Raw genomic sequence first — 12,281 nt, forward strand, 5'->3', positions numbered from 1 at the left:
TTTGTTTTTATTCATTTATTAATATGAAAGAAGATTCAGAGCTGGCTTCCTTCAGGATTTTCATGAGAACCTAAGGAAATGAACAATTTTAAAAAATCATAGAACTGGAAGAAGTATAATTGCGAAGGTTTTCAGAACTTCATAAATATTTTTGTATCAAATGCGTCAAAGTATTTTTAAATTCCAAAGGTACTGAGTGCAGGGATTATTGAATTTCATTCAAGTGAAATCAGACTTCTGCCCTAAGACTCTCATTTATAAATGGCACGGGCACGTCAGTCTGGGGAGACCCTCAACCGTTTGCTTTTTGGTTGGTGTGCAGCCAAGGAGAATACTGAATCCTATAAACTATGTGCTGCTGCTCTCAGCCAATGAGCAGAGATTCTCCTCCTGGTTGTATGTGACAGCCTTTATAGGCACTGGGTGTAAGGATTCATTAGTCATTTGAACTAATGCAACTGACTTTTAGAAAATTTTACCAAATAAAATACTTCATCTGGATGATGATTGGAAGCTTCCTTTCACACTGTTTATAGTTTCTACTCTTCAGCTGAATGGAAGCACTAAATCTAACTTCTCCAGGACAGAAGCAAATACTCCATAAATCATTTAAATGCTAAATCGTTAGATTAGTGTTGCTGATGTATTTCTCTGCACTGAGAATTTCCAGATTATGAAGTATCAATAGCCAGCTTTCATTTTATTTGTCCCAAAATAACTTCTATGTCTTTCAATATGAATGAATTTTAAATAAATACTTACATTCTGGTATATGATATGTAGATAGATGACTTTGTAAGGACCGCAGGCTTGTATGTAGGAAATAATTGCTAGTTTTATTTATATACTCAGTGCTTATCCTTGTAAATTCTTAAAGAGTTAGCCGAACAATGTGGGGGGTGGGCTTGTGGCTTGTGGGTATTTTCTCAAAATGTGTCTCTTGGTGGATTAAGTGTACGATCAATCTGTAGCTGCTTTCATACAGTATGGACATTGTGTTCCTTTGTGATGTACAAATTGTGCTCCTCCTGTCCTCCAGCATGCCCTTAGCTGTGTCAAATGTTTTCTGGTTGCTCGGTTATAGTTCTTGTGTGTAAGTTCATTCATCCCTTTGAAGTGGCTTCACAAGCAATTTTTTTTCCCCACCCAGGGACAGAAGCGGTAGATCTTGAAATGGCTCAGTGTTTGGATCTATTTATGTTCTCAAAGATGATTTTTGCCTTATTCACATCATAAAAAAGCTTTATAGTCACCTCTTTGGAGAGTGTGTTTCAAAAATATACTTTTTAATGTTTTGGCTGACATTATTTATTTTGTCTAATTTAATATGAAAATATTGGAAAGTCACTCAAAATTCTATAATGTATTTTGAATTACATAAAATAAGAAGAAAATGATCCTCTATGCATCAGTGACCTTCCTCAAGTATATTACTATTGATGCATGTTCTTCCTGAGTTTTTCTAACTAACATTATATAAATAAATATAATACTCATTTATATACAATTTAATTTCATGTATGTCCATCTATATTGTGTGTATTTGTACACGCATATACATATAACAGTATGTATGTGTATATACACATCACAAAATAAAATTGTGAGGTATATATGTATGCATGTATGTGTGTGTATGTGTGTGTATATATATATGTTGGCAAATTACTGTTTCTGCTTAAGAGTATATAATGAACATTTTTATGGTTCAATACATATACATTTATCTTACTTTTAAAAATGGGTTGCATAATGTTTTGTTGTGTTTGTCTTGTTCAGTCACTGTAGCAACAAATATACATATACTTCTAAGCAGTAATACAATAATACAATATCTGCAGAATATAGTACTGAAGGTGAATTGCTAACTTTAAGGGTATATGTATTTTAATTTTAATGAATACCAATTGGTGTTAGTGAATATTTTATAAAGGAGATATTATGCTATGCTATTTCTGGTTGTTTTTACAATTTCTATAAGAAAGTATTTCTCTGAAGACCATTACTTAATCAAAAAGTTTAAGGGGATATTGCTATATAGGCAACCCCCTTTTTATATATATACATATCTATAGCACCTAAGTGTATCTCTGCAGATATTTGTGTATTCATGCAAAAATTTTGATTATGCTGACCCTCAATCAAATTTAGTCAGCAAACAAAGACATGGGAGATGGATCGACACAACCTCTAAATGATATAGTGAGTGTTCTAGTTGTCTTGCCATAAAATCTGTGCTCATGAAGAAACCTAGTAGTATTTGATGTTAGCAGAACTTCATCAGTCCACTAATGGACCACTGTTTCATTGTAACCATCCTTATATATGGACTCATCAGTCAACAACATTTGGTTATATTTGCTGGTTCATGATGAAAAGAGGAAACAGCGTACCCATGAATGTAAATCACAAAGTACTTCTCTCTTGATCTTTTTTTCTCTTCAAGACAAAGCTCTGTGTAACCCAGATCACCCATATTCGTGGCTCAGTCTTTCATGTAGAGTTGCATTGTATGATTTCATGGAATGCCATGGAAACTGGTTATAGTCTCTTTTAAAAAAACCCCACACAACTCTTTATGACACTTGGTATGGTGCCAAAGGAGATTTCCTAGCTAAAATGAAGAGAAACTGTTAATAGAAAAGTCTGCAGAGGTTCACACCCTCCCTATCTTAAGCATTTTCCTATCCCAGAAGAGAAATGGTGCAGAATATAAACAATATGTTTCAAGGTCAGATAGCAGAAACCTGGCCAGAATGATTTTTATATTATATAACAATACCCTATGGTTTAAAAGAAAATAGTCTAGAAGAAAGATGGTAGAATGTTATTATTAAAAGATTTTTTGTATTTTTTTTCCAGTATTGGTGATGGGGGCTTGTGATGTTACACAATTCTGCTGCTTTCTTTTCGACTTTATAGTTACCGTGCAACTTTTATAGTGTGTAAATGTATGCACATAAGAATTCAGGTGTGTGTGTGTGTTATATTATATATTCATATATCATATTTATGTTTCGTTTTTTTCATAAAAGAGAAATACATTTATAAATACTTTGTTCAAAATGATAGGCAGGCTACTTAGATGGAAGAGAAAGGAAAGAGGCCATCTGGGCCAGGGAAGGGATTTATGTTTCTTCACCACTAGGTACTAGAATGTCTGTTCACAGGCACAGATTTTTATCATCTCTAATGCCAGCTAAGTTTTATTTACATTTCACTTCCTTTTCTAGAGTTCGTCACTAACCTGTTTGTCCACATAAGGTCATCCCAAAGCATTGTGTTGAAAACATAAATATATATTAATGTGTCACTGTAATGGTTTTGCCAGAATTCCTCCAGAGTGAGGTTTCTTTTCTTTTTTTTTTTTTTTTTTTTTGCAGACTCTGCCATTGAAGAAGATTCCATGCAAAGCCAGTGCACCCTCAGGCTCCTTTTTTGCCCGAGACAACACAGCAAATTTCTTATCCTGGTGCCGAGATTTAGGGGTTGATGAAACGTGTCTCTTTGAATCAGAAGGTTTGGGTATGTATTTTATTCAGAATTTTAACTGATAAAATATTAAAATTACTGTCTTTGTCTGTACAACTATCAAAACTAACTTTTTGCATGATATCATTTCACAGATTAACTTTTAAGAGTTTGTAGTTTGTTGTAAATGATTTTTTGAAGGTAGAAAAAAAATATCTGTGTTTTATTACCATTGGTTAACTTGCGGGTAAAGAATAGGAACAAAATAGCACAATTAGTTCTAATATAAAATCAGGAAAATACAATACAAAATTGGGAGATATTTGGAAAACATAGGGTTCAATTTTACCACCAGGCTCTAACCTGCACTAGGAAGGTATTAGCTCTGTGGGATCCAGCCGCGAGAGCACTATTGTCTTTGCACTTGTACAAAGGCATGGAAATATCATTTCCCATATGTTCTCTCTGTTGCAACTTAAGTTTGTTAATTAATTATTTTTTTAGCGAGTTAAAAGTCAGTCAAGCAAACATGAAATTGGAGTAATTAAAGATGATGAAATAAAAGACAGACACCTTAGTGCCCAGACCTACTCAGATAATTTTGGGTTTTTGTCTTGTTTTGTTTTGTGATAGAATTTTTCCCAATTCACTTCCAGACCATAGAATGAGTTTTTGTGTTTCTTTGGGACAAAACATACAATATTCGGCATTTTGACATTATTCATGAAATAGAACTGAGAGAAGGAAGGGGACATGTTGTGGGGGGAGGAAGCTTTTGGTTTTTGCTTTAAAAAGTCAAGTCACAACATCACATAATGCCAAATACTAACATCAAAGTAAGCTGAGCATCCTTCAGAAAGAACAGGTACACTGGCGCCTCGCTACTTGTTAACTTGTTCTGGAACTCGTGATGAGTGCTGAAACTGGCCGGTACTGAACTAGCATGAGACTGACGTGTCAACCTGTTTCATCATGAGAAAGGGGCGCTGAGTGGTACACAAGCAATGAGTGATGAAACATTTCATAAATGTTTTTGTAATTATTCTATTACACTTGTCCCAGTTTTTTCCCCTTTGCTATGCGTCCTCCATCCAGCCCACCCCCTGCCCCAGTGCCACAGTCAGTCCCCACACTGTAGTCCATGCCCATGGGTCATTCATACATGGCCTTTGACTAGTCCCTTCCACTTCTTTCTACAATGATCCCTCCCCACCCTTTGCTCTGGCCACCATCAGTCTGTTCAGATGAAACATTATTTTCTCATCAAAATGTGACAAGTAAAGGGTTTGACAAGTTCTAAAAACAATAAGTACTGAGGTGTGACTGTATACAAATTGCCTTCCAGACAGTCAGCTTCCCTGTGCCTCTGGGCTCACAAAGCAATATTCCCCTGTTAAACCTAGGAAATTGATGGTAACAGCTAAAACCTTGGTGGCCATCACGTTTCTGAGAATTATCTCAGCAAGGAAGAAAAATATATGAATTTAGATTAGGAGAACTTTTTATATCTGAAAGAAAAAATAAACCAGACTAACTGCATAATAGCATACTATGTTGAATAGTGTGTTCACTGGTGGACAACTTTGGTGGAAGATGTACGTATACCTCTTTTTAAGTCCAGTATTAATTTAACAGATAGATTTTAACCTTTAGGTTAATAGGAACTCGGCGAATGGAGGATTATAAGAAGGGAGTGTGAAAAATATACTTAAAAGATCTAGTATGTATTCATTTATATATAGCTATATGATCAAATATTAGGAGTACACTCTTCATGTATGGAAAAATAATATCAAGGTTTAAAATCCTGGAGTGCCCCTCCATTACCAAAAATTGGCCAGATGGGGAAACTGCTTTATTGTTTATTAATTTGTTCATTGAACAGATTTTCAGTAAAGAAGTGCTTTTCAGTGACTATAGGCCAAGTAGATTACCAACCATGAATATAATTGTGATCTTGTCTCAACTTTTTCACTGTCCATTAGCTCTTTTGTTACTTGAATCAATAGTTTTATTGATCAATAAAAGTGAATCAGTTGGGATCAAAGAAGAGTCCATCTAGTAAGAAATTTTTTCTGGAATAAATGTCACCATACTCCAAGGTCTTAATGAGAATTAAATGCACATTATTTGCTTTGGTGGTGTTTTAAAGTGCCATTCAGGTAATAAGTAAGACATTTTATCTCGCAACAATAAAGCCCAAAGCAATGTATGGAATAATGGTTGTGACGTATAAACATCTGTTCTGCAGCATCTAAAATTATATCAGGAAGAATTTTGAGATGGCCTAGTTCTTCACCCTGTTTGACAGAATCCCCCGACTTTTTACAAAGAAAATCCAGGAGAGTTTAAATATGATAACTATTGAGGATGTTGTTAAAATAGCTTTGATTTTGATTATCTTTTGTGTTATGCACTTACATATCCATGAAAGTATAATAAGACCAAGTTCTCATGGCTATCAAAATGAAAATATTATTTTTAACCTTCTAAGTACCAAATTAAAGCAAATATACATTCTCATTTGCAGCTTAATGAAAAGATAAATTTGAAATTTCTGCTTCTCAGAACAGGACATGAGGTGATGTATAATAGGCCCTGGGAGCTGGAGGAAGGGAGCTGATATTACAGCATTGACTTTAGGATTATTCAGAAAAAAGAAACAGCTGTGCCCATAGATGTTAATGAAAAGCAGGAGGAAGGACAATGAGAAATTCCATTTCCCCACTGGAACCCTTTCTCCTTGGATTTTTCTTATTATTCACTGGAAGCGAGGAAGTGATTGAGCCGCTGCTGATGGCCTTGGATTCTGTGCCTGCAGAATTGACTTTCTTGTAACAATAACACTGTGTACTCGGCTTGATGTCTTTTCACACCTCACTTTTGAAAGGGAATTTAGGACAAGGTTTTTTTTTCCCCCTTTTTTCTACCTCAAGATTTCATTTCAGTAGCGCACAAGATGAAGAGCATCCTTTGTGTCCTAGTGTTTTGAATAGCAAATAAAATGAAAAGATGCCCTGATGAAGGGGAAAATCTGTTTGAGTGAATGATAAAGTAGATCACTGTGCTGAGTGTGTATCAAGAGCCTTCTGTCTTCAGCTGTTCAAAGGTCTCTGCCTGCATAAAGCATTCTTATCTTTGTGGCAACTGATATGCTACCCTCGGTCGCAGTGCTTTTTTGTATGATTATTTGTGAGAGGATCTTGATTCACAACTCACTCAATCTGTTCTATTTCCACAAAAGCTAATGACAAGAAATCTCAGTGGGTGGGGAAGGCATGCCAGGGGTGAGCTGGGGAGTATGGACAGCAACTTATTGCGGACGCTTCTCTCATACTTTGTGTCTTTTTGATTCTTGGCAGATAACGTTCTATGCCACATGACACAAACACGTACAGAGTATATCCTGCAATTTATTTTCTATGGCATTCTTGATAATTTTTCCTCCGTGAAATGTCAGTTCTTAAATCATAAGTCCACTACTGTACTGATGTATTTCCAAAATGAGCCAACATAGAAAAATGGACAATGGTCATAAACAGCCTATTCATAAAATACTTACAAAAATCCAATAAAGATAAAAAAGTGCTAGACACATTAGTAATATGTAAGTGTAATTAAAACTATGAAAATTAGCAAAGATGAAGACAACTGTATGTTTAGTGTTGATAACATAGGAAAATGGGATATTCTATATATTACTGAAGAAAATTGGAAATTGGTATGTCTCTTTTGAAGGGCAATTTGACATCATGTATCAGGGACTTCAGAAGTGTTCATATCCTCTTACTAAGTTTTTCTAAGAATTTATTCAAAGGAAATACGTAGAGATAGGCATCAGAATGTCCACTGAAACATTTTCATAAGAGTAAAAAACATGAAAATGAACTGAATCTATGACATTTGGTGATAGCTTAAACAAATTGTAAATTATCCAGAGATACCAGCCAAAGGTAATATCCTTGAGGCCATAAGGACATGGGGAATTTACAGTATGCTCTGAAACATGATGTCGCACATTTATGTCTAGTAAATAACAACAAAATGTATTTAAAGTTTGAAAGAAAGATAAACAGTATTTGGGCTATAAATGATATCATTTTGTTCTTCAATTATCTATTAACAAAATCTAGACAGTAAACAAATATGGCATGTAATCTGAAGCATGGATGATGAATTTTATGTTAAGATACAATTTGAACCAATTTGCATAGAAAACTTTATGGACATAAAAACGTGTATATCAGTGTATTATAAGGGCTGTTATAATTGTAGACTAAAGAAAAAAGTGTTTAGAAGGCCCTAGGTGTGAAAGCATTCTCTGATTTTAGTTTGGCAGAGATGTAAAAGTTCTTAAACTGTATTAATTATTCTTCCTAACAGTAAAGGTAATAATTTTTTGAAGATTAATACTTCAACTACCTTTTAAAAAATAATGTTGAATACTTTGATATGCCTCATTTTTATTATTTAAATTAAGACCAGAAATGTATGATTTATTTTCAAACGTAATAAGTTTTAAATCCTAAAATTAATGCTCTTATATGATCTTTTTAAATATATTTTAAGTAATAAACTAAAATAAGTCATATTCTTATGTGGAGGAATTTATGTTTTGTAATTTACCTTAGCACGCTAATTAGAAATTGTCATGTTCGTTTAAGTTCTCTCCCCAGAGACTTGTTTATTTTGCATTATTTGTATGCATTCCATGAGCTGGGAGATTGGGAAAGGGGAGGGTGGGCGGAAATTCTTTAAAAATGCACAGTTTTTTGCTTTCTGTAATTGTGTCAATATCATTATGTTATTGGATGATTATAGGATTTGGAGGCCAGTGACTATTCTTCACCTATTTCTCTGAGAAAGAATCTACTCAGCAAGAAAAGGGTTTGCTATCTGCTGTGCAAGCATGCAAATGTGTGTGATTTGCGTTTCATTTTTATGTGCTGTGTTTGTGTTTGCTGTGTGGCACTGTCTTATTTTTGATGCATGACTCTGATGTGCAGTTTTACAAAGTTCTTTGTCCTATGGAGCATTGCTCAAGCTCTAATCTATCTGCAGGAATGGTATGACATTGCTATACAAAAATAAAAATGATTGTATATGGACTTTTAAACACTGATTTCCATTTTATACTTTCATGTCACCTGTTGCCATCATGTCATCAGAAAAAAAATCTATGCCTGCCTTCCAGTGTTTGAGGAATCATCTTTTGTTGTTATTGTCCACATTGAGGACTATAAGAGTAGTTCCGCAGAAAAAGCTACATTAATTTATTAGCATTATGTAAGCTAACAATTTCAGGATACCCATTGAGCTCTGGGTTATTTATATTCACTTGAATTCTATCCCAAGAACAATTTATTGTAGACTTTGGGTTTTTGATACCTGTTTTTATAAAATACTGTATTAGCATCTCAATTCACTTTCTACTTTTGACCTCAGAAATTCTTTTCAAATTTAGCCATTTGCCCTATGCCAAGAAAAAGAAAACATAATCGAGTACAGAATGGAATCTGATTGAAGGAGTTAAATGTCTCCTGAAATCATAGGTGTATCAGGACCTGATGGAGTCAGGGTAGAATTAGGAAAGTAGACAGCTTTCTAACTTTTCCAGGATAAATTTTCTTTTTGCTGTACAATATTTAATAATAAAAGTTAATATGCTCAATAATGAGAGCTAAGCAGTGTACATGTGCTGCCATTTTATTCTCCCCCAAACCATTATTTATAAATGAGAATACTGGGACCTAGAGAAATAAATAACTTGCCCAATGTTACATGGCTTCTCAAAGGCCGAGCTAGGATTTTAATCAGCACCATTTACAAAGAGTTATACTTGGAGTTAATTTTAGATGTTCATATGATTTTTTTCAAGTAAAAGAACATATAAAATATAAAAAAAATTAGAAAAGACTCTTGCCTCTTACTGCTATTCTGCATGACAGTGACTTGATCCATAAAATTAGCTTAAGGTCTGGCTGCTGGAGAAAAAAGGGGCGCTACTTGTGCCGAGACATTTTTCAATTTAGTGGCAGAGGCAATTAACTACATTTTATTCTCTACAATACATCTTCCATTATTTATGAGATTAGGAATGAACTCTACACTGTGTGCAATTATATGAATGTTATATTCTCTTTTCAATGTGAATAGTTATTTGGAGAAATTTGGATACACACATACCCAAGCAGTAATGAGCTTGCATGATTCTTTCTTGTTGGCCTTTTCTTCTGCTCTCTAGCTTCCCTCAGGTCAGTTTTGAAGGCAACCTAAACTGCTCTGCCTTGTCTAATTGCCTCCTACCTTTAAGCTCAAAGATTTCTGCATCATCTCACTGAGAGTCACATGATGGCTGGAAGCAGTTTGTTACTATCCCTTCACTTTCTTTCTTTTTTTTAAAAGATTTTATTTATTTATTTTTAGAGAGGGAAGGGAGGGAGAGAGATAGAGAGAGAGAGAGAGAGAGAGAGGGAGAGAGAGAGAGAGAGAGAGAGAGAGAGAAACATCAATGTGCGGTTGTTGGGGGTCATGTCCTGCAACCCAGGCATGTGCCCTGACTGGGAATCGAACCTGCGACACTTTGGTTTGCAGCCTGCACTCAATCCACTGAGCTACGCCAACCAGGGCCCCTTCTCTTTCTAAAGTGGCATCTTTTACCTTATATATCCAGGCAGGAGAAATATACCCATAATACCCAATGAAGACTAACTGAATTAATGAAGTATTTTCCCTTTATTCATCAACATCACCTCAGCTATCCTAAACATTTATAGAACATACAGAGCATATTTCATATATCAAATCACTTTTGAATAGTTTTAACAGAATACAGGGGTGGGCAAAACTCGGTTTACAGTTGTTTCTATGAAAATACAGATAATACAAGAATAAACTCTGTGTTCCACATACTCACAACTGTAAACCAACTTTTGCCCACCTCATAGACACAGGAATTATAACTGGCATTTATAAAATAATGATAGCATTGTTTAATGCACTGCTTCTTAAACTTCAGTGTGTACACTCAACAACTGGAGAGCTTGTTTATATGTAGATTCTGGTCAGTACCTCTGGGGTGGGGCCCAATATTTGCATTTTTGTCTAGCTCCCAGCTGATGCCAAGGCTGTTGGTCTGTGGACCACACTTAAATAGGAACATTTATTGAGTGCTTACCATATGCCAAGTGCTCTTAACCACAAAATTACCTCCAAAGGAAGGTGAGATAACTGTTTGAGAGATGAGAAAATTGTATAGCCTGAACAAGAACACACTCCTCTGACTGCTGGTTTACACATCTTCAACGACACCACTCTCCCTAAATTTTAGAACCTGTTCTCTGCTCTGGGAAGGTGAGCAGCCACTATTAGTTTATGGTGTTTTCACAAACAATATTCAGTAAAATATATATTTTTTGCTTTCTTTCTAAATATGAATCTTAAAACCAGTTTCCTTCAAGACCAACATGAGTGTTGCAGTACTAGTGTATAGAAAACTAAATGGACAAGACAATTTTCATGCTTTCATTTCTTTTCTCACCCGTTAAAACAATATATTTAGCAATACTGTGCATTTGTGGTTCGATGCACTTCATCCTTGCAGCTTCTGTGACATTGAAACTCTACCCTTTGCTTTAGTGGAAGGCCTCATTTTCTATTCCTGGAGCTAGCAGCATTCTGTTTGACATTTGATGCCCATGAGATTTTTATAGAATCTAGGTTATAAGATTGAGTCTCTAGCCACATATTTTTGAATAGAGATCTGTGTTGCCTGTCCCGGAGGTTCTCCACATTATATGTTGCTTTGAAATGGTTTTGATTATTTAAAAAGAAGCCTCCAGTGATAAAAAACCTTTTGAAAAATAATCACCATTGATTATAGAGCTTTTTATTTGTTTTAAAGAGGATTTGTTCAGAGGAAAGAAAGCACTAGTGATCCCCTCTACTACCCTTAATTCAGAGAGAAAGACCATACTGATGTTACAATGATAAAAGGAAAATGTCTTTTCTTTCATAAACTTTAGTAACAGTAAAAGATTCTTCATATTTTTGAAAAGACAGATCAATAAATGTGTTTAAAATGAGTAGAATATATCATTCTATGCAAAGGCTTGAGTTCAAATGCAGTATATTAAAAGTTGCCTTTCTAATCATTCTGACAAAGACATGCATTTATTTATTTAATCTTCTGTAATACATAATACATAATCCATTCTGATAATTTACTGGAAATAGACTCATCTAAATATTTTATTCTCAGGGGTGGAGTAAAATTAACAGAATGATGTTAGTGTTTCACAAAATGAGATGTCCTGATGTAATTGTTACTTAAACTTTACCCTTAGCACAAAACCATAATAGCTATAGGATATTTGTTTTATATATGTCTATATATGCTGGCCAAATTGGCTTATTTAACTTGAAATTTGATTAAATTTAGAACTTAATGTCTCTGATATCATATAAATAATAAAATATTCAAATATAATAGGGCCAGTCTGCATCATACAAATCTACCAACAATAATGCTTTTTCATTCCAAAGTTTCTTCCATTGCTTTGCAGAGTGACCAACACATGACAGATGCACAAAAAAAAATGTGTATAGGAAAAAAAGTAAATTAATTTTGACTAACTTAAATGAAGATGATCTTCAAGTAAATGATTTATAACAATAAACGAAGATAAAACAATAAAGAAAGCTTACCTTGGACAAATCTTTCCTATGTGTCACACATGGCGCCAATAATAACAACAAATGTTATTTTGTGTGATCTTCACAAGAATATTGTGTAGTACACAATATTTTTT

General features: G+C 34.4%; 1 protein-coding gene across 7 annotated transcripts in view; it reads left to right on the forward strand.

The window, feature by feature from the left end:
* Window positions 1-12,281, forward strand: part of GAS2 (growth arrest specific 2) — a 115,078-nt gene that overhangs the window by 37,525 nt on the left and 65,272 nt on the right. For all 7 annotated transcript variants that reach the window (XM_036029149.1, XM_036029147.1, XM_036029148.1 and 4 more), the window contains exon 4: window positions 3,384-3,525. In XM_036029149.1, coding sequence (XP_035885042.1) covers window positions 3,384-3,525 — 142 coding nt within the window. The remainder of the gene's footprint in view (window positions 1-3,383; window positions 3,526-12,281) is intronic.

This window comes from Phyllostomus discolor, chromosome 6, assembly GCF_004126475.2.
Source record: "Phyllostomus discolor isolate MPI-MPIP mPhyDis1 chromosome 6, mPhyDis1.pri.v3, whole genome shotgun sequence".
In the NCBI taxonomy this organism is placed as follows: domain Eukaryota; kingdom Metazoa; phylum Chordata; class Mammalia; order Chiroptera; family Phyllostomidae; genus Phyllostomus; species Phyllostomus discolor.